The 24,899-nt window shown below is 34.2% G+C and overlaps 1 protein-coding gene across 1 annotated transcript; it reads left to right on the forward strand.

Annotated features, from left to right (window-relative positions):
- Positions 1-13,075: 13,075 nt before the first annotated feature.
- LOC149790537 (GTPase IMAP family member 9-like) lies at positions 13,076-18,862 on the forward strand. Its single transcript, XM_089973238.1, has 2 exons — positions 13,076-13,215; positions 17,962-18,862. The coding sequence occupies exons 1-2, from the start codon at positions 13,076-13,078 to the stop codon at positions 18,860-18,862; spliced, it is 1,041 nt and encodes a 346-aa protein (XP_089829364.1).
- The last annotated feature ends 6,037 nt before the right edge of the window (positions 18,863-24,899 follow it).

Here is a 24,899-nt window from a genome sequence, read left to right on the forward strand (position 1 = left end):
TAATATCAGATGTCCACAAACTCTCGTTATAATGGACTAAGATATTTATTAAGCAGGTAATTGTATCTGTCTGTACAAGGACCTTCTATAATTTCATGTCTAGGTAAACATATAAATTCAGATACCTTTTACTTCTAAGTCTCTGTTTCTTAAGAACAATTAGTCAATGCAAACAGAAGGAATGTATTTTTGTTCATCTACATTGTATTATAGCGCACCAGTGAATGTAACGCATTTCTTTAAACTTCAACATTTGTGCAAGTTTAATCTAATGTATACTGCTAGATGTTTTTATTCCAGTGTGGCACAAAGAGACATCCTGGAATGTAGTGTTACAGAGAATTCCATATTATATTATTAGATAATATATCCAATAGTTCATGACTGCTCACCGTATACCTTACCTTGTCACATTATAATCATACTTAAACATACTCAAATCCTCGAATTCAAGCTGACATCCCCACAAATTTTCAGATGATATCTTGTAATTAAAGTTGTCGAGGTACCCTCATTCAGGTTTGATCTTTTTTTTTGGCAACATAATTAACGTGTGCCAGGTGGTGATTGATACATTAGTGTCCGGAGATTTATTGTACAGCTTGTCAATCTTGTTCGAAGATCGTATTAGTGTATCCATATTTTACTGTTCCTCTATGTTTGTTCAAGCAATTAAGCAACAAATGTGCAAGCTATTAATTAAGTCGAACATAATTTATTTCCAATATATTTGATATATTTTTACCCGTTAAGCTAATCTTTATAAATGATTCTTGTTTGAGCTTTTTGATGGAAGAATTTGAATAGTTGTTTTGAAATCTGAGCAAAAATATTTCTATCTTCATTTGTTGTACCAGTGCGTAGATTTCAGTACTAAGATAATTTCGAATATATTTGCCATGAAAACTATGTCGGATACGTTCGACAAAATTAAAATATTCTACATCCATATAATGCAAATTGTATTACTTAGGTTCAAATATGAGATGTTATGTTCAATTGTGCGCACATATGTTCTAATAAATATGGAAGAATACATAGTGAATTTCTACTATACAAATTTTAAGGAATAATTATCCTAGTTTAATGTACCAAATTTACAAACTGACTGTGTGTAGGAATGGTATTTAATGTAATATTTTGTAGTTGGTCTATAGAAGATAAGGACAAGTTTTTCCCGATCAGCCGTTTTGTTTTCTACAACTCAACCCACGGCGTTTGCATGCACACGAAATATGTATGAATATCATAACGCGATGTCCATACATGCATTGTCCAGAACTCCATATACTAATTCAAAGCAGCTCCAGAAAAATATTATAGTTCAAATAATGAACATTTTGTATTTCCAGTGAACTGTCCACACAAATTTGTTGTCTCTCAAAGCATATCTGAAAACAACATAAAACACATCTGCACACGTACAATAGGAAGACATCATATTAGAAACTTCAAAATAGGAATGAATCTAACAGCACAATTCTTTCCTTGTATACGTCTTCTCCTACGACTTTATTTCACAGCATACCCCATGTTGCAGATCATGCTACTCCATTTTTGCAAAATATGCTTATTCTTGTGACATAGCACAATCAATAGGAAATTACTGAATTCATCCAGAATCGTCCGACCCCAATCAGTCAATGAGGAATGAAGACAAAGTCACCATTAATATTATTATTAATACTTGTCAACACATAGGTAATTATCATTGCATAGATCCTGTGTAATTATACGCTCTTAACAGACTCATGTCAGGTAGGCAAACTATGTGTACATTTGGTCTGTACAATTTACGGCCGTGAGTAAAAATTAACAAAATTAAAAAAAAAAAAACCATGCACCGGAGTTACAAAAATATTGATAGGCACTTCCCCTCATTAGAAAAAAAAGATTGATACAATAAAGTTCCTTTTTCCATATTAACCAAACATGAAATGATAATGATAACGAAATCACCCTGGGAGAGGTACAATAAATGGACAAAAAGGTATACAAAATAAAGCAATATATAACGTCTATTGACGTGAAAAGGCACCTGCGAATACATTTCCTTTCCCCCAATATTTCTAATATAGATGCTGTATTCTTACAACAAACTGAATCCCAGCAACGTCTGATTTTAATTTTCATTTTGTTGATGAATGTATGAGAGTTGTGATCACTGAATGCAATAATCAGTGACGGATCAGAATTAATATACTACTTAAAAGCGTTAAATGTTAAAATTAATTCCAAGAACTTCTTTTCGATGGGGAATAATTTCTCTTGTGCTTATTTACAATGTTTGAAAAATGGCATACTGGATGATTCACGTAATTTTTATAGTATGAATTAGTACGCCACCAACATCCTCATCACTTACTTCAACAGACATCTTATGTAGTTGATTGAAATCTAGAACGGAATAAACTAGTGCACTTTTAAGTATTGGTTTTAATCTACCAAACGCCGCCTGACATTTGTCAGGCCAAGAAAACTTTGTCTTCTTCCCTTTAAATTGTTCAGGGCTCAAAAATTATTGAACAAATAAGCGAAACATTTGAATATATCTAACCATACCCACAAATCGCAACAGTTGTTGTACTGATAGGCATAGGGAATCAGAGACATCATTAAACTTAGTTTCTACAGACTTAACTTGACAATATTGGGAAATAAGTCCAAAATAAATGACACAAGTTCGGCAAAACTCACATTTGCTTAAAATATCTGTCCAATTTGCCTCACTCAAGCAAACGAAGACTTTTTGAACATTTTTCAGGTGATGTTTCATATAAGTTCTTTATATAATACGTCGCCGATGTATGCATCACAACCATCTATATCATATGGTTCATCGTGCTCATTAAGCACTGGCATCTAAAGAAAGAGTCCATCTGGGGTTGCAAAGGCCGAAATTTCGTTAGCTTTATCCGTACATGGAATCTACTAGGTCACGCCTGGTGAGATATTTTGCATCAAATTCATCATGTTGATACTGGAAATTAATGTTTTGGTGACACCGTTCACGTTTCGTTAGTCAATGCACCTATGGAAAGAATTATCTGGTTTCGGCACAATAATACATGGCGAACTCCAATTACTTTTGCTTGGTTCAATAAAATAATTTTCCAACAAATATTCGGCTTTATTTCTCAAACAGTCCTGCTTGAGAAGATTCATCCTGTATGAAAACTGTTTACAGGTTTGAATCTAAAAGTTCAATATCATGGTAGATTTTGTTTGTTCGAGTAGGAACATCTGGGGACAAGTGCTCATATTAACACATTTGATGGTTCAACGCATTAGTTTCCTGTGGCTGTAGATGTGAAAGTTTATTGTTCAGATTCGTTAATATTTAAGACTTTTGAAGACTGGCTGAACCTAAGTCACCATAATCCGTTGTACTTCATTGATTTTGTCGTCGCTATGTAGTAAGGGAGCAAATAAATTTATTGAATGACTTAATGAGCTATCTCAAATAACCTACTGCTTGAAGCATCCTTACGTGACTGGTTACGGAGTTATTTCTGGTTCAGCCTCGCCGGAGTGTTGATATAATTTTTAATTCCTTTCATTTTTACTTTATCCGGACCATACTATGTAAACTGAACGAGATTGGGAAGTATTGGAAAGAGAGAAAACATTTACTCATCATGTTGAAAAGTTCTTACTTTTGTAGCTTTTATAACATTTTTGAGTAGACTGAAGACCATATCTTGCTACTTCAAAATTAATGAAATACCTTAAAAGATTTATGGAGAAGTTATCTGTTAAAATAATTTGGTCTTTTAACAACTTCAATGGTCCATGATAAACTTCAAAATATAGAACTTTGGTGACCCTGCAGTGCCAGCTTCTTTAATAACACTCTGAAACAAACAGGGGATCTCATGGTCTTTTTCTTCTGTTTGAAGACAAATGATTTGTCTTTTGTCACCCGGATTAGAAATAAGAGAATTTATCATTAGAAAAGGATCACAATGATCAATAACCTTTGATCAATCAATAACAGGAGCAAAAGTGAAATCATCAATAGCCTGATCAATACACGTGCAAGCCAAAGCAAACGTTTAAGGATCAACTTTTGTCTCCAGAGCTGTTTGCCATAGCTTTAGTAACTGCACATACAGGTTATAAATCGGATTTCACTTTTAATAGGGTAAACTTTTTGATCCAAACAAAACGTGATACTTGCAAGTGGATTAACCACAAACTTATCTAAAGCTAAGCAATTGCCTAGCAAATAATGAACAACCTCAATAGACAAAGAGTTTACAGCGCTGACGGTGAAGTCCAGCAGAACGTTTGATGACCACTAAGCAATATGGAAAGTAATTCGAATAAAATCCAAACCTACAACGTGAAGAAGAACACTTTCAGAAGAAGATCTCGCAGGCAAAGGCAAATACTCTGACAATAAAAGTATCTGAGAAGCTCATGTGTCCGCTTATATTCTAATATGGATAGGATTGGTCGAATACAAGATAAGTGTGTGATATAGAACCATTCCACTTGAATGGTTCATAATTATCCATAATGAAATGAGACTGGTGGTTATTTGACCCCACTAATGTAGTTTCCAATACATGACCATGACTGATCTGTATTCGGTTACTTATTTCTGTTACTTAAAGCAATTAGATATAAGATGCCCCATTTTCATACACCTAGGAAGAGATACGGATTCGCGATCAGTCTTATCAAACGATGGAGTTTTATTAGTTGTACCAGATTTAAATTTGCAAGCACTCGCTTGAGATCGATTTGTTTACTTACTAATCATCTGCTGGTTGAAAAACTGACTGACGAAGAAAAGTTTGTAAGCCATGGAGTATTCGTCAGCTGTACGAGCAACGTTTTCTTAAGCATTTGTCATGTTTTCATCAAGGTTTAGTTTGACGTCAGCATGGACATAGTTCTGGAGGTCACTGACCTATATGTGCTGTCTACATTTGTCACAGTTTGTCTCAGTCTTTTTAGATGCACATCACCTATCAAAAAATCGTTCTTCATTTCTGCTTAACTCGACATGGGTTTGTATTTTTGCAATCTCGGAACTTCTGTCGATATGCCTCTGGTACTAACTCATATCCCTTCAAGTTACCTTTCTTGTACAAACATAATCAGCTCTGGCTTTTACGGACATTATATAGTTCACAAGTTTTTCCAATAAGTAGACATTGTAATAACAAAGTCCAGAACTCTCCGGGTCATTTAAATTTCGGCTAAAATTTCAAAATTTGAAACATTGCTCTTCGTCTTTTTCTTTAAAAGAAAGTCTTAATCTAGAATTTATCTCGTAACATCAAATCCTGGACTTTCTCGAGTGCGATGCTTTATGAATATTATTTTACTCTAAGTTTAATTACTTTTCTTTTTGTTTTTGCAGTTTCATGTTAATCTCTATTTTTTTTCTATTTGTCTCTCTCTTTCTTTTCCTACATTTGTTTCTGTCACTCGTTTTCGTTGATCTCTTTTTTCTTGCATTTATCGCATTCTTTTATTTTCATGTATTTGTAGTTTCATTTCTTTTAGTCTTATTTTGGAATTTATCTTTTTCTCTTTATTTTTTTTTAAAGTTCAAGCTTTCTAATCTTTTACATTCTTGTATCTTATATTCAATTTCGCAAGTTAGAGTCAGATGAAGACTTATTAATCAATCCCAAAGCATTGGTATCCAAAATATTGTTTTTCTACGAAATAAGGAAAATACATATTTTTTTATTTCTTGTTTTGCCAAAAAAGGCTTTCCATCTTAAGGGTCATATTATCTGACAAGTTGGACCAATTCATCCCTTTTTAAGTTTCTGGTAAGGATTTAGAAAAAACACTTTCCACTTTAGACGACACTGTAAAGGCTTATTGGTTTCACTAGACAAAATCAAAAGACCAGGAATAAAGACATGTCCGAAATATAACGAATTTAAATTTCAAGACCATTTCAATTTCTCTAAACTACTTCTGCAATTTGTATCCCAGAAGAGCTCCTAATTCTATTTACAACTCTTCAGTGATAAAGAAAGTTAGAAAAAGAAGCAAAACCATACATTTTTGTAGAACTTAACAAACAATTTAATTATCACAGTTTTAAATGAAGCATGTGAGAGAATCATACAGTGTTAATCCAGAATAATCGTCATACAATTCTCTTAAAGTCCATACTGAATGAAAGGTTCTGTATAGATTTCAAAGTCGGAAATATACTGGGCTTCCTGGAATCTTGTTATTGTCAAGATGACCTTGTTCAAAACTCCTTCGAATAATTCATGCAGCTCCAGAATAATAGTCTAGTTCATTAATGAACACTTTCTATTTCCTCTTAACAGTTCCAACAAATGTGTTTCCTCTCAGATAATATCTAAATTCAACACAAAACACGTCTGCAGACGTGCAACATGAATAGCAACACAATAAGTCTGAATGATTCCAAAATAGGAATGAATCAGATTGCTCGGGTCTCCTCGTTTATGTACATATTATTATGACTATATTTCATAGCATACCCCACATTACAGATGATACTATTCCACTCATTGCGAAATATTCCTATACATGTGACATAGCCCACCCTATGTGAAGTTAATGATTTCTTCTAGAAACGTCCGAACCACATCAGCAAAAGAGAAATTAAGCCCAAGTCGTGATTACAATTATTGGTAGTACTTGTCAACATATAAGTAATCATCTATTTATTGGTCGTATGTAATGTTACGCTCTTAACTGACTTATGTCACGTAGGCAAACTCTTAGTTAAGATGGACTGTACAATTTACAGCCCTGAATACAAATTATGAAAATTAGATAAAACAATGTGCCAGGAGTTACAATATATATATATATATATATATATATATATATATATATATATATATATATATATATATATATATATATATATATATATATATTTAACAATAAGAAGAATAACCTTTCGCATATCGAATGCATCTGGTATACATTTAGGAACAATACAGTGAGGCTGTACAAACTGCATCCTGTTTTTCATTAGCACTTCTAACGGAACATTAATTAACGATCGATATTTTGAGACATGACGTACATACTTGTCATAAATTCTGGCTGTATAGAGGTAATGCTTTCAAAATTTGCAACGCATTTCTGACGAATGGTTGAGATATGGCAACCAATATTCCAAGGACGTTGAGGCACATCATTTAGCAAATTCTGATTAATTTCTTTATCTTTAATTCCTAAACAAAACTATGTTGCCTGACGACAGTAGCTGGATATGGTTGAGAGTATGGTTAAATCAACTGAAATGGTCAGCAAAAATGACTATATATATATATATATATATATATATATATATATATATATATATATATATATATATATAGTAAATATGAAGTAATTCTATACATTGGTGACTTGCAAAGTAATAAACTAATTGTTCACAAAATTAGAAGCAGGTGACCAAAACAAATCATGCATTTTGACATTAATAAATATTTTTATGTTGAAATTTGGAGTTAAGAGGATCGATATGAAATATCAGAATTATTGACTCTATCATGTGGGGGAAAAATTGAGGAATATTGTAGGTACTGAATTAAAATTATGCCGGTGCAATTAAGGATTCCTGTAAAGGAAAGGAACTTTCTGGAGGGCTGTATCTAGAGCTGCAATGCGTATATTTTAATGAGTATGACAGTAGGAGCGCTCCATGCAAGGCGTAACGTCGAAAGCAAAACTCTCTGGTTTCCAGATGAGAAATTTGATTTCTTTATAATCCTAAGATTTTCAGCAGTGCTTCCAACTTATGTACCAATACCATCTGTGTGCTAACATAGATGTCCGCTTTAAAATATTATACTGAACTAGGTTCATATTTTCTATTTCAGGGTCTAAAAGCAAATATAAGATGATACATAATCAGCGTACGTGTATTTTACTACTCACCGTTGTGGTCATTATCTGGGTTTGTATTTCGATTAATTATCGACCCAGTTCCAACATTGGGCATGTTCCCAGTGAAGTAAATGAAAGTGTAATGCACAAAAACAAATCAACCTGCTGTAAACACGACTTTTGTAGAGATAACGTACCTCCTGACAAAAGAAAAACTCAAATGGAAGGACCTGTTCATTTCTGTATCGCAGCTGGAAAAGCCGACGTAGTGAGGGAATTCGAACCACTTGTCAAAACCCTTGTACTCCACGCAAAAAGAACTGACATGTTTTTGCACATACTTACAGGAAATGGATCTGATTATGAAATTAAGAAACTCTTAAATACTATTCCGACATCCCTGTAAAGTTTAAGTATGAGCTTGTTCCTTTAAATACGGACTTAATCCTTAACGAAACTTTAAAAATTAACTTGAAGATAACACACCATTCGGGAATATGGGGAATGTCAAAACTATACATGTATGAAATATTATTGTTGTTGTTGTTGTTGTTCTAGGGTTTAACGCCATTTTTCAGCACAAGATAGGCTATACATGGCGGCCAGTATTAATGGTGGAGGAAGAACCCTGGAAAACCCAGGGAAGAACCACCGACCAACGAGAAGCTACTGGCAGGCTTTCCCACGTACCCACGCTAGCCGAGCCTTGGACTCGAACCCACGCAGACAGAGGTGAGATGGCAGTGATCTGTAACGGTGAGCGCTTTAGACCACTCGGCCACTCGGGGCCCCTATGAAATATTAAACAATATTGATAAATGTATAGTTCTTGATACAGATATTGTGTTTGCTACTGACCCAACATTCCTATGGGATCTAATTATGGATCAGGAAGACCAAGAGATGATATCCATGAGAATTACAAACGAAATGACGGAATCTTATATGTCTAATTCTGGTATGATGCTGCAGGATTTCAGTCGGATGCGGCAACTGAATTTTTCGAAATTTTACTTCGAAGCGGTTAAGTGGCTGTGTACTAAAGTAGGAGTGTGCTCAGACCAGGAAGTGTTGTTCAGCTTGTTTAAAAATAATGGTTCTTATCTTTTTAGAACATTACCAGTATCTTGGAACTTAGAACTATGTCACAATTTTTTCGGCTTTTCATTCGAAAGTTTCATTGATCGGCAAGGCCGTTTCTTTGGCGGAGCGCACTTCAACTGCGCAGGAGCTGAAAACAAAGCATTAGAACTTTTCACAGCAAGAAATTCAGCCAGTAACCTGCGCAATTATGTCAAATACCTGATCAATGTGCCGATGCGGGACGTTTGTTAAATTATGTGAATGACCTTAAAATTGTTTACTGAAGTAGACATTATTTGTCCCACGCAATTATTACATCTTCTAAACCTCAAAATATTGTATAAATGTTATGAATGTGTGTAAGATACATTGGTCCTACAAATGACACATCGATACTGGCTACTAAGTGGAAAGAAGAATGGTCCATGGTAAACTAATATATTTGATTATGGAAATTTGTTTGTATATATATATATATATATATATATATATATATATATATATATATATATATATATATATATATATATATATATTGTAAATAAAAGCTATTAGAAGAATCGTATTGCAGGAGGCTTGTCTTCGATTAAACTGCCTGCAATAATTAACTGAAACATATTCGACCACTCTCATATTACATTCGCTGCAATTTTTTCAAAATTGTGAAAAACCAGTAATGTATCGCAACATATAAATTGCTTGAATTGAATATAATATTTAACATTTTTTCACTTTAGTCTGCCAAGGATATTGTATTTATCTTGTCACGCTTGATTATTTGGTTGTATGGTATAACAAGTGCAACTATTGAACATTCATCAATCAGGGAATGTAAAATACAAATTCTCATATTTAAACGGCTGAATTTACTATCTAATGGATCCTATAGCGAATACAACAATAATGGCTACTACGACTAATAAAAATAATAATAATACGAATGCTTCATAAGTGAACCGGCCCAAATTACAAAATGCAGTACAAGTACATATAGTGTGCACGATGGTGTACGTACATTTAATAACGTGGTTAATATTAAGATTTATGCACTTTTCTCTTAAAGAATCAATATATGATATTATTATATACTCATTGTTTTTCCTCGCTAACTGTACATTGTCAGAATCGTTCAGTACTCCCCGATACTGAAAGTGCGCGACAATACGCATATAGCATTTACGTGCATGAAAGAACTACTTTCTATTGTAAACAAACAATGGACGCAGACGCCAGCACTTTTGATTTTGTACACAAATCATGTACACTCGCGTAAGAGGCTCTTTACGTTGTAGCTGTTTAAATTTGTTTCTGAATGAACTAAAACAGACGTATCGTGGACTGCCACATACCAGCTGCTTTGGCACATTCCGCGTTGATACAATGTTACGGATTTAGGCTACGGATTTAGGCTATCTTCATTATATAATAGACGCAAGATAATGTCCTTGCAAATAACATACAAGTGACAAGTCATATACTCCTTTCTTTAGCTGGTGATAAGAATGGCAAAATAAAATATACTTACAGTTTTATATCCTGAATTTCCTCAAAATGTAATTTCTTAATTCTGCAAATCCGAATTACATGAGCGATGTTATAGGTTTTCAATCTGGATTACACATTTCGAAATTGTGCTGTAATTTCGATGATAAGTGCAACTGCATCCTCCTTACTGCATTCAAAATGAAATAAGCATTAAATTCCATAGCTTCTTTTTGATAATTGCTATTGAAAGACTTCATATTTTCCCCACATCATGATTTCACACATTGAATGACAGAAACAGACACATCTGCAGATGTCAACACGCTTCTCCCTAGCTTATCAAATCTCATGCATTTCATGTGGAATCGTCACATATAAATCCAGCCAATACTCACGCAATTTCCTAGAATCGAGAAGGATTACCAGAATCTATTCATTCCAGATCAAATAGAAAAGTTGTTGCAATGCATATTCATTCACAATATGACTCCAAATTTCAATTTTAACAGGACCCGCCATTTTCTTTCGAAAGCTATGTCGAGCGCGCGACTAAGTTCAAAGTTGTCTGGGCGGAGTTATGTGCGCATTAATAATGTTGATTTGTGTAATGATGAATATGCGCTTGTGCATTTAGTTTGGAATGCGGCATACATTCATTTACGTTGTTTCTTGTAGTGTATTGTGTTTATACAATTAAACCTTAGGTAGAATAAAAAAGTTAGCATATAATAAAAAGGTTGCTACCTTTGTATGGGAAAATATGTACTCGTTTTGTCGGAAGGATATACTGGACTCCCAAGGTTGTGCAGTATTCCATCCCAAAACTCGTTCATATTTTCCCATACCAAGGCAGTAACCTATAATTATAAAGGTGATACTACGACAAAATTGTATAATTAACTATTCGTATAAGGTATAACTGATTCACACCCAAAATGCTTCCGAAATAAATGTAGTATAACTTTACTATTTCTGGGTCACTGAGAACGAAAATGATGCTTAACTTTGTTGATTGGCTCTAGTTTTGAAGATGTGATACTGGGTCAGTATATACGATCCTTGACTTGGGAAGAGTGGATGATAAGTGAGTTATAAAGAGAAGGGATCTCAGTTTAAACTAGAAATGACTAAAATACATCTCAGACTGGATCTATGAATAAATCAACGAATGATGGATTATGAAGCTGGTATTAATTCATACATGTTTTAAATTGCATCAAGTTATTCCTAGAAGTCATGGATGATGCAATCCTAACCAAGCCTACATCACACTGCTGAATAAATTGCCATATATCAGCTCCAGAAATCACAGTGTCGTGTTTTCTTATTTGGCCTTGTTTGATTGTGCTCAGGACACATTTCTATTTGGCCAAAGTGAGCAGATATGCCTCGTTCTTGTGTGAACAATACAGGTAACTTCTGCTATGTTTGTGGTGAAGTCACATTTGCATCGCAAAAGTGGAGTATTACCACTATAGTAAAGAAAAACCATCACCTTTAGTTTGACTTCATAATTTTAGATTAGGACTAAACTTGGGCCCCACAAATATGCTTCAACATTTGTGCAACAAATATTAGCCAGTTGTTGAACTTAAATAAGCAATATATGCTGTTTGCAGTGCCAATGATTTGGATAGCCAACATATCATATCAGCAATTGTTACTTCTACGTGGTGCTACCTGTTATGAAAAGTGTGTAAAATAAGAAAAGTGAACTGTGCCTTATCCAAACATTCCATCAGTTATCTGCCCGGTACACCTTGGAGAAGGACTTCCGGTTCCTGATTTACAAGAATGACTCTGACTCGAGGTAGACGAGGAAGTGGAAGAGGATGAAACCTCAATACTTAAGGCAAACTAAATGACCTTGTCAGGGATTTGGAACTATCCAAGAGTATGGCAGAGCTGCTGTTGGACTTCGTATTACAGAAGTAGAATCTCCTGGCTGGTGCTGTTAGTGTTTCAATGTTCTGTGACGTTCAAAACGATCTTGTCCCATTCTTCTTCATCGTAGGTATCCTGCAAAACAACGTTGGTGTGATGGCAGCCCTCAACATCGTTCATGATCTAGATGAGTAGAGACTGTTCATTGATTTATCAAAGACGAGTTTTAAATCTTTTTTACTGCATAATGGCAATGTTTTGCCATCAACCTCAGTTGGTCATGCAGTCCATATGAAGGAAATCTATGAAAGCATTAAAACACTTTTGAGATGCACAAACTATGACCAACATCTTTAGCAATTTTGTGACGATTTTGAGGTTCTTGTTCTGTTGCTTGGTCTGCAAACTGGATACACAAATTACTGCTGTTTTCTATGCGAATGGAATAGTCGTGCGAGAGGTTCCATTTTGTCAAGAGGGGTGGTCTACTCTGACAGTCATTGCAGCCTGGAAGTAAAAGTAATCAGCATCCACCACTTGTTGATTAAAGGAAGATTGTGATACCACCCTTATATATCAAGCTGGATCTGATGAAAAACTTTGTGAATGCAATGGACAAAACATAAACAGCTTTCATGAACCACCGTGTAAAAAGTCCAAGGTTAAGTGAAGCTAAAATAAAAGAAGGTGTCTTTCTTGGCCCTCAGATTCGTGAACTTCTTCGAGATGATACATTTGACCGTGCACTGCATGGCATGGAAATAACGACATGAAGGCCTTCCAGTTAGTGGCAACGACCTTTCTCGGAAAGGCAGACAACTACAGGGAGTTGGTGGAAAATCTCCTCAAGGCATACCCAAGCCTTCATTGCAACATCAGGACTTTGCAACAATGTAGAAACGCTGTCAGGTAAATGGAGCCCGTCAATGCTTCCAGGCTGTTGCTGGACAGTGACAAGAGATTATCCGTTTAATGACACAAGAGACAAGCCAAGAAGCGCGAAGCAGACAATGAATAAGGATTGATCTATGTACTTGGAAACATTAATATGTCAGTTGTTTTAATTGTCATAGTTGAATTCAGCACATCAAAATTGATGATACATATCACATTTTATCTTTGTAGCGAGCCACTTCTAAAATGTCTTTGACCAGTGTTAACAAATTTGTCTGAGACGAAAAACCGAATTGATATAGTGCGACAAATGTAATATAATTAATATATTATTATCACGTAACCCTATTGGATTCTTCTTTTGACATGTGCGTTTAACATCTGAATTTAGAAAATAGCTTCGTGAATAAATATGATAACCCACTTGATACATATTTTTTCCGGTTCTAATTCAGTTTTATGCAAAATATAATTCACAGATTTATTTGAAGTTTTAAAATCACTTTGCTAGGTTTGGAAAGCCTAATCCACAATTCTTTTTCAAAATAGAGAGAAAAAATTATTTTCGTCTGTACATATTGATTTAATCAGACGTACCATTGACAGATCTTTAACTTTGGTACGGTTGACGATATCTAATCATTTTAACATTACGTAACATTATGGTGGATAACGCGCTGAAGGCACTGGTACAAACCTGAGCCAGTATTTAATACATGTTAAAAATACAAGGTATAAAGTGGATATCTTACGCAATCCCCTAACACATATTACATTATTGGTAGCTTTAGGAAAACCAAAATAAAATTGTTTACAAAGCTTTTTACTGAAGTACTAAACTTCATCAAACGGTGACATGTCTTGCTTGTGTTTTCACAAACTCTATCCCATGACTGTCATACAACATTGTACTGAAAGCTGTCAAAGGACCATTGAAGAAATGCACCATCTCGTTCGTTAGGGAGATATTACATCACTCTGTCCTTGGATGTATTTTTACACCTGCATATTACTCCCTTCATTAGCAAATACAGATAATGCAAAAGATGACGAAAGTAGTTCGTGTTATAGAAACAAATATTTTCCAATCTCTGACGAAATGCACATTTGTGCGAAGCCTTGAAGGCCCTGTCGAATAACATTAACAGCTTTTTCAAAATTAAAACTGAATAGTATTGATCAACACCTGAAAACCTTCCGAACGTTTCCACAGAATGCAGACTTGATAAAAGTTTAAAAATACATATTTAAAAGAATGGACATTTTCATTTTGCTTTTATTTTGAATACCATTCACATAATGCTGACATTCTTACTTTTAAACTGTTGCAACATTTAACACATTTCATTTCCCTAGAACATAATGTGAAAAATAAACGTAACAGTAGTGTTTGCTTAATCCCAAATGTGTTCATAGTTCTTTAGCAAGTCCAAATGTAATAAGTTCCAATTGAAAATTAGAGGTATTCCAAACAAGTTGCTCTACTAGATGTTTTGATGTGCATGTAGTCTCCAGCGTGTTGACGTGCCAGTGACACGGATTGTGACTACGTACTAACAGGCTTTTGGACGTGTCACAGTAATATAATCACAAATGTCCTTATCTGAATTCAAAATAATTCAAAATTAATGTTTCTGTCCAAGTATTGATGAGCGTTTGAAATTTCCAGTGAATAATAATTGAATAAATAAGTCCAACCGAACGCAAAAACTGAACACAACAATAAGACTTATTCTGCGTGATGATGTTAAGGCACGACTGGATGATCCAAATGTAATCAAGATTATATAATTCTCTATTTGACCTAGGCCGCAATTACCTTTTTCCGAATTGGTCTTTCATGTAAAGGAAACTTCCGGTCTAGAAGTACCGAGACTATAAACATGTTTAGTATTACTAACTGTCGGAATAATTAATCCACAACCAAGGAGAAATATCTCGTTATTTATTATGATGCTTTCAAAATAAATGTATCCAGTTAGGTACACAGTGAACGTGATTTTGAACAAGGTCAAGTTCAAGTACACATAATATGCAATCAATAAGAAAATCCTATAAATAATAGAATTAAATATAGGTAACACCGTTATTTTATCGTACGTTGTTTGCTACTATAATCTTCCAGTGCCTGCTAAGTTGACGATAATCCATATCATCTGATGTTTTCATTATATAATGTCAGTTGATGATCACTCGCATAGGTAATGTATATTTGTGAAGACATAATTCTAAATGAAAACATAGCACTAGAAACGGCAAGTGAAGTAATCTTACCTTTACCACAGGGATTGGTGATGGAAATGAAATTTTGTTTAGTAGTTGAATGTTATTTTTCCTTTTTTGTTAATACTGGTAAAATTGTGTCTGCTGAAACTCTGGTATCTATTGATAGGACTTCGTCTTTTTCTTCTTCCTGTTATTATTATTATTATTAGTGATATTATTAGCATTTGTGGCATTAATTTTTCACTAGTAGCACTAGTAATAGCAATATTGTTTAATTGGTGTTTTTTAACTTGTTGTGGCTACATTAGCTCTGTTTTGTGATTTTTGTGCATGACAGAGTCGTCACCAGAATATAGGTCATAGAAGTATCAAACTTAATCTAATCGTACAGCCTTTTAGCTACAATGCAATCTAAACGCTGATGGCTTCGAAATAGTCTTTTAACCATATTTATTTAATAACCAGTCTTTTTAATAATTGTGTCTTTGAAAGCAAAATTGTTGTCAGGACAACTTAAAATGCGGTTTGTACCCAAATGTCGATAATTGCGTCACTGTTACTTGAATCTATCCATCAGTTTTTAATGTATTTCGATAGAACGAGTATAATATGTGATGTCTAGGGCTGTCTTTTGTTTCACATGCTTGCTTATGAAGAACACGTGTTTTGAAAGTAAACCTAACCGTTTAACGCTCATGTACGCTGTTTGCCGTGATAATTTGTAGAAATAAAATCCCTTGAAACGCTAAGTTTAATAACGTTGATTCTTCGATAGTTTCGATTGCAGTTGTAATAGCGACTATAAATTAATAATCAAAGTCGTTCTCCTACAATAACGAACACATTTTAATAATTAAAGGTTATTATGATGATATAAAAAACCGAATATGATCGAGGTAAGTTTTTGTGATATTTTCATGTACGATGTATTAAAATTTGAAAGAAGTGGCACTATTAAAACGGCTAATATGAATCTCTTTCTCACCTTTGTCCTCATCTCGTTTCATTTTGTCTAAAAGGGAGAGAGAGAGAGAGATATTAGATAACATGAGGATCGATGCCTGCCTATGTCTGTCTGTCTCTCTTTAGGGAAACGAGGTAGCAAAGCTGGTAGCACACTTACCTATCATATTTCGATAAGATACAGCAAATTATGTTTTGAAAGTACCGTTAAAATATCTTCAAGTAATCATTCTCTCTTTTTCAATATATCAGTTTTTAGTGTTTGACTTTAAATCACGGGATTGAGCATGTAAAATACACACTGGCAACCAAGGGTCTAATGCTTAGGCAAAGTACTCTACTCCCATTTCCTCTGTACGATATAATTTACATATGTTGATGTGTCGTCAAAGACCGAAAAGCGAATCTCTCTCTCTCTCTCAGATTCCGATATTAAAAAATGTAAAGAAATTAAATTTTAAAACACGTCAAAACTAGATTCTATTTCCAATAGTCATTGAAGCAAATTATAAACTTTTCATAAATACCCTTAAATCGGCTTTGCATTGAACCATTATAAAAAAGCATAGAACAATTTCGTTTACCATTAATGGGTTCATAGGTCGTATAATTAAATCGCAAATTAAAATGATAATCGCGGATAAATTGCTGATTTTTGCATCTTTATTGTCAAATATATTTACGAAACGTTAACTGCGTCCATTTATATACACGAATCCCCACAGGAAATAAAACCTTTATAAAATTTAGCAAACCAGTATGTGTTTCTTTTTCTCGCAGTTTTCTCGCTTCAGATAATTTCATGATACAATTTTAATCGAAAAGGTTCCTTGCCATTGTGAAGCAGAAATAATTTGATGCTCCATGTGACATATTTTAGAGCTTGATTTTGTACCGAAGTAATACATACAATATGGAGCGTCTCGGCAGTCATGGGATTAAAACAAAACAACTTGTACCAGAACGTTACTAATCTCCACTTCAGATCCAATCCAATTATAATACAATCAGAGTATATAACATATCCCGTCTTTAAGCTAAGAAAAACCGCATAATGAATTGCACTAGTCTTCTTCAATCTTGGTATGCATGTATGAACGACTTTCTTTATCTAGCCATGAAGCTATTCTGCTTTATATATATATATATATATATATATATATATATATATATATATATATATATATATATATATATATATATATATATATATATATATATATATATATATATATACATACATACATACATATACATATATACACAATAGGCCTCTGCACATAGGGGTAAGAGGGGCAGCGAAATTAGGTTTTAAACATTAAAACGTAATAGCTGACCACTGCATGTTAGCTTCCCTTCTAGCAACTCTGCGCAAACCCATGATATATAGACAGAACATGTGGGTATAATTTTGTTTACATATTGTGTACTCATCCGAGAGTTAGTGTGACTTTTATATGTATACACTTTGATGATACAAGTGCAACTCACTGTTATATACTTTTCAATATATGCTTTAATAACACACCTTCATATTTGTAGTTATCAATACTTTGTATCTTTTGTCAACAGGTTTGTTTATACAAGAATTCATATAACAGCAATGTCCGATATGACATCGAAAGTTTGTTTCATCCTGCTTGGAGAGGCTGGAGCTGGTAAAAGTGCAACCGGGAATTTCATTCTGAGGAGAAATGCTTTTGTAAGCAGAAATAATCCTGGTTTATTCATGGAAGAAGCAGAGTCACATTCTGTCAAATTAGATAACAGAATAGTTACGGTTGTAGATACGCCAGGCCTATTGGATACCAAAGGAGACTTACTTCATACATTAACAACTATTCAAAGTTCTCTGGATTTTGTTCAGCCTGGCCCTCATTGTTTCCTGCTGGTGATTAAATTCGGGAAACTGACGGAAATAGAGCATTGCACTGCCGAGCTCCTAAAACTTATGTTTGGGCCAAAGGTTCTGAAACACACAATAATTGTTTTCACACATGAAGATGACGCAACGGTAAGAGGGAATAATATTGAAAATCTCGTTAATGAGCTTGATGAAAACGAAAGCCTTAAAGCATTGCTTGATGAATGTGGTCGAAGGTATATCACTCTGTACAATTATGAACCCAATGAGGAAGTAAGACAAGAAAAATTACAAAAGATCATTATGATGGCGGATATATTAACAATTGACTGGAAGGGTTACTACGAAGAAAGCTTTAGTGTTTACAGAAGAGTTCTTCAAAAGCACGCTGAGGATTGGAAAGGTAAACATCTGACTGCGGAACAGGTCACGATTATAAAGGAAGAGCAAAAGCAGGAAGAAAGGAAATATACGATTTACTCGCACGTTGCAGGAGCGTTGTTTGGAGGAGGAATCGGCGTGCTAGGGGTAGCCACTTATGCAGTCGGACCCGTCGCAGTTGGTGCTTTGACAGCTGCAATCCCCGTCATAGCTAAACATTTTAAATAAATCTGGCGTCTCCCTCTCTATACAATTATATCGCGCATCAAAGTATTAGTCTTTGGAGATGTGGAAGAGGTACGAATAATAATGACGACTATAAAGATTGCTCATGCAGCAATATGTCGTCAAACACTTAGAATGTCATGTTGTGGTGTAAAAAAGGTCGCACTGCATCTAAATAACGGATATATCAATAAATTCGATTTTGTCTCAATAATGTTGGATTATGCTACATGTCTTGGTAAGGCAATCCTTTTAGCTTTAACTTATTTTGTTTCACAAATTGGTAATTGTAAATTTAAGACGTGCACTATAGAAGGTAAGGGAATATAGTAAAAGCTAAAAGCTTAAAATGTTCTTCACCTTAATTTAACACAAATTTCAAAACAATGTTGTTTTTGTGCTTCATTTTTTCCAAGATAATTGAATGTAACGATCATTTTCTAAAATAAATACATGACCAATTTTTGTCGATGCGTATAGATTCTTTATTAAGATAATGAGCTATAAATTTGTTGTTTACATGGTCTTCTGTTGTATACAATGAACCTCTTGATAGCTCGTGTAACTTCCCATTGGAATTTTAAGTCAGGTGGGTTGTGTTGTGACATACGTCATGTGGTATGTGTTGCGCATAGAGACGTAATGGAGGGGATGCCTGTAAGTATTAAGAAGAATCTTATTTCCTGTTTTGCATTGATGATCTCGTATTGTTTTAAGTTTGTATATGCATTCAATGATGTGTTTATATTTCAGTTGAGGAGAGTCATGTATTTAAATAATTTAAAGGAGTTTTTGACAATGTAATTTTGATACATCAAGATTGTTGTCAAGTACATTTTATATATTGGTACAACAACATATTTTGACAACGGAAATCATTCGGAACACTCTGTTCATCTGGACATTTGATGTAACTTGTAGGATTATTTTGCATTCAATTTTACTGTGAGTTCCTCTTACATTTTCATTTCATAACTATGAGAATTGAATTATTTCTTCAGTTGTACAAATTATGTTGGTTTCGCTTGTTCACGTAATTTAGTTTAAGACCATATAAACGTAACAAGAATTTGGGTTCCTCGTACAGGATACAATCTTTTACAAAATATTTCAGACAAATTCAAAATAATTACCTTAAATTAACTTTGATTCTTAATTTCTTAGTACATAGCTTTATAAATTATATATATTTGAGAGATCTTTAACACGCTTTTACAATGTCATCCAGGATAACTTTATTTCAAATGCAACCCAGAAAGGTTAGAGTCTTTAAAGACAAATGAATTGCTGGAGAGCGCCTAACATTATTCTGATCCGTCTGTGGTAAAACAGGAATTAGAAACGTGTATGGTGTACAATTTGGTGAAGAAGAAATACTTTGATTAAGGTCATTTAGAATTTAATTAGTAAGTCACAATTTGGCTCTGAGGAATAGCAGTAAAGATTAGATGGAAATTATCGAGTTAATAAAACTTAAGCATCAGAACGAAATGGTCGATAGCGAAACTCAGAAAGAGGAAAAGAGGAGACAAATTCAAATTAAAAAAGGCGGTAAGACAACAGTAAATTCAAAGAGAAATGAAGAAGGGAATGACTTTTAAATGGAAATAATTAGAGCTGGCAAGCGGACACCACTCTTCTCTATTAAGCGCAAGTTCAAGTTGAAGTTAAACGAAATATTAGGTAAGTATCCTTTTAGAGAAAACGAAGACAGACAAGACTTTATTAGTAAGAGTGTACTTGACGGCAAAGGTCGTCTATATTCCACTATCATTAGAACCAAATGCTAATTATGATGTGGTTAAGGGATGTGACCTGAAGGGGTGTGGCTCGGTACCTGAGGAATATCGAGAAAGGTTTATGAATTGTCGAAAAGAAACTGAATGAACTCATTTCGAATTTGAAAGGGAAAATTAATCACTGTTTGATTGGTGGTACTCAGCCGACAATGTTCACAAAGATTACGATACTTTTATATAATTCAGTTTAGAATTACATCTGTCAAGACATATCTTGATGAGCAAAAGATTATGATACCCTTAATGTTATTTATATTTAATTTAATTGTTTGTTTGTTAGATTCAAATTTTTTAATCGATTAAATGCTATTGTAATGTAACATTGCTTACATGATTTGACATTGTCCAGAATTGAGATACTGTAACTAGTTGCTGACCTTCAAAATTAGTGACAGTTTTGGTAAACGAATATTTTTGTTGTCTTTCTCAGAGTAAGAATCGTTAAGTTGCGTCAAGATCATGCATGGACTACGTGATATACATGTGTCAATTGGTGAAAAAGCTTCTATTTTTTCCAGAAGGATAAACTTTTTGCCACAATCCGGAAATTTGTGTTGTGTCTTGGTTAGCATATAACTGATGTTATGATTAAGGATTGCCAGTCGGGTTTAAAATATTGGACACGTTAAGTTGTAGTATGTTGTGATCAGTTTAGGATGAATTTTTTTTCTCCTTCAAATTCTTGAATTCAAGCGATTATTTTCTCATAAAATACAAAAGTGTTCTGATTATTCTTGGACAAAGACATTTACTGGAATATACACGGAATTCAATAAACTGTAACAATATTTTCTGTGATTCAACAAAAGACTTTTGACGCATCTGTACTTCGCAGGTTATTACATACGTCATCGCCTTACATCCTGAATTTACATGGGGATTTGAACTATAATTCACTTCGAACTTCTCATTGATAGGACTAGTGGGCTTTTTTAATTCTTGGATTACAATTTGGATTTAGTTCGTAAAACCTTTAGTTCTTTTTCTCATTTTTCACTTTGTATTCCTTGGAAATAAATTATTGGTTAAATTTTACAAAGCTTGTTGTCCTCTCTCGTTTCTGTTACTTATTTTATGAGCATAAACCCGTAACGCTAGACAATTCTTTTTGAACTACATTTGTCAAGACATATCTTGATAAGCAAATGGTTGAAACCTTGTATGATGTTGATCGCACAGATGATGCTTATCCTTTGGCTCACAAAGTTTTATTGGTTAATAACTCTTTCTCTCCGCAAATTTTGGTACGAATCTCTGTCAATCTCAACATAGTACTACAACATCTCAGTCTAGTACGTTTAGAAATCAACCTCTGGAAAGACCTATCACACATCAGTATCTCTTCCAAAGTGTACTTATTGTAAGAGGAAATAGCACTATAGTTCTTACAGATACAGCTATCCAAAATGCTATCATTTCTAATATGTGGAGGTTACGGTCATTTGTTGAAAGCAATACTTTTGTTGGGTCATTCAAAATCCAGAATATATTGTAGAAACTTATTATTGGGATTATGCTAAGCCTATTCGTATTCAAGTACTAAGAGAGTTTAGCAGAATCTTTAATTATCATATGCTTTGCCTTTACCTGCGGCTACTCTTCTAGCGAAAGTGTTCGTATTCAGGGCAAAAAGTGTGGCTTTCAATGTCTGATTCCATTGTGCACATTTATCATCAGATTCAGTCTCAGGACCCTTGATTGTGCTGGTTCCTATTGAAAATGTAACATTGATTTATACCCTGATTATTCAGTAACTAGAGCTGGGTATAAGATGCCAATTGGAACGATATAATCAGGTAAATTTTTCTTTAGCTGAAACATTTATCGTTCAGCCTTTTGAGTGTCACTTTTGCCCCTGGTATTGAACACAGTGGTTCTATTGTAATACTCGTTCTCTTTATTCTAATAACGCCTTCTAAAGACAATCCTGTTTGTTTCCGTCGGCTATTGCCTATATTGAAGGCACACAATCAGTAGTCTCTTATGTTTTAAAAATGGAGTCCTTCTGAAGAAATGGAGACTCCTGGAAGTACCTGCTATTGACCTGATATCACATTGTTCTTGCCAGACCATATATAAAATAATTTCACGTCTTAGCTCAAGAAACTTTCCTGGCCTGATTTTAGGAATCAGTTAGTATTATCACTATATCGGATATTATTTATTGGCCGAAAATCATTTGACGAAAAGTTTGGGAGATTAATTTCAGATTATGTCTGGACCGCTCCGTTGGCCTATTGGTTAGAGCGTCTACCTAGGTCGAGGGTTCCAACCCCGGTTGAGTCATAGGACTAATAAAACTAGTACAAACGGTTGCCTGGCGTGGTCCTCAGCGTTAAGAGGTTAGTGTTAGGACTGGTTTGCCTCGTGTCATAATAATCTGACATTGTGGGACATCGTGCTACATGTCTGCGGCATGATGCCCCACTGCTAGACATCACTATAAACTGCAGACATCGTAGCGATATGACTGAAAAATTATTAAAGCTACGTTAAAATCCAAATCAGACAATCAGTCAGCCAGATTAGGTCGGGCTCTTATTTGAGTCAAGCAAAATACTTCACCATATATGCCTCCACAAGAGTTCCAGAAACAGTTACTTTAGGGAGTGTTAAAACAAGGATTGCAGTAAAAGCTTTGATTGTTGTTTTTAATACTTTTTGACCTTATCAAATCTGTGCAGTCTGATAAGTGAAGTCCTATTTCTGGAAAGAAAAAAAGAATGACTTTAGGGACTCAATGGATTACAGTTTGTGCCTACTATACCGAAATTGAAGAGGCTTTTCAAAGATTTCATCATACGTTGAATAGTAAGATTCGGTCTTATTGCAATGATACAGCTAAAGATTGGGATAATATTGTTCATGTTTTCTTGTTTGCAGTTAGAGAATCAGTCCAATAATCACTGCGTTTTAGTCCTTTTTGACTAGTGCTTGGATATGCTGTCCTTGAACCAGCGGAGTTTTTAAAAGAGAAATTTCGTTCAACCGACTATGATTCTTATTTCAAATGTAAGCTTTCAAACACATATGCAGTGTCTTGAACCAATTTTCAACTTACTCAGTCAAAACTAATATTATGTATAAGAGACGTAACAAATAAGGGTGTTTTCAGCCTGTTGATACAGTCCTGGATCTTTTATATATGCCTCGAAATTCTTTTCAGGCTAAGTAATATGGTCCTCGTTTAACTGAAAAAGTGTAAGTGATTTAAATCATACCATTAACAGTTCAGAGAGGAAGACATAAATAACTTTGCCATTTAAATATGTTAAAAGAAAATTCATTCAGTCAATTTAGTTGTACCTGTCCAAAACAGTGATGATTTTAATGATGGAATGCAATTACACTGAAGTGAAATTGGTTTAATCAATCTTCGGAATTCTACAGCCATAAAAATAGTGAACTCAGTCATCTGTTATGCGCATATGAACACTTGTTTCCAGATTTTCCAACACGACCAAACAAAATCTACCATGACGTTAAATTGTAGCTTCTGGACCTATGAAGCAGAATCATTATTGGACGAATCCTGTCAAGCAGGAATATTTGAAAATTACTACCCAGTATATGATTGATAATGATTGTATTGAACCAAGTAGAAATAGCTGAAGTTTGGCAGATATTCTGGTCCCGAAACCAGATACGTTCCGTATGTGTATTGACTATAGATAATGAACAATGTTACTTAATAAGATTTATTTCCAGTACCAATAATCAATGAATGTATTGACAAAATTGGAAAAGCAAAATATGTCACCAAGTCGGAAAGAGCACAATAAATTCCTGCATTTGCAAGATGGACTTTATCAATACAAAGTGATTCCATTTGGCATGAAAACGTCTTCAATATTTCAGCTTTTAATAAACAATCTATCATGTAATCAAGAAACTGCGATACGTACATCGATTATTGAATCATCTATAACGTTAGCTGGAACGGTCTTTTGATAAACTGAGTGGCGAAGGTTTGTCCATTCATTTGGATAAAAGTGAATTTTGCTCACTGTAATTGTTTTAGGAAATTGTGTGAAACTCGGGCAAATTAAACTTGTTGAAGTTAAGGTCAAGTCAGTCGATAAATTAAAGCCATATTTTAGAATGCATCGTTTTTTTAAGCTAATGGTTTCAGGGAACCATTTAAAATATGTGTTGATACACGTCTTGCAGAAGTTGATGAAGTACTGGTTCAATATCACAAACTGATTTCGACGATCCACTGTGCTTCTATTAAAACAACA

The sequence above is a fragment of the Sinohyriopsis cumingii genome, chromosome 10, assembly GCF_028554795.1.
Source record: "Sinohyriopsis cumingii isolate HCF-2022 chromosome 10, ASM2855479v2, whole genome shotgun sequence".
In the NCBI taxonomy this organism is placed as follows: Eukaryota; Metazoa; Mollusca; class Bivalvia; order Unionida; family Unionidae; genus Sinohyriopsis; species Sinohyriopsis cumingii.

What these genes read in the sequence shown, in the direction of transcription:
- LOC149790537 (XM_089973238.1), top strand. Translation starts at nt 13,076, where the DNA reads ATGAAGGCCTTCCAGTTAGTGGCAACGACCTTTCTCGGAAAGGCAGAC. An exon ending in CAATGTAGAAACGCTGTCAG is followed by an intron (nt 13,216 to 17,961) that starts GTAAATGGAGCC and finishes TTTTGTCAACAG; the next exon opens with GTTTGTTTATACAAGAATTC.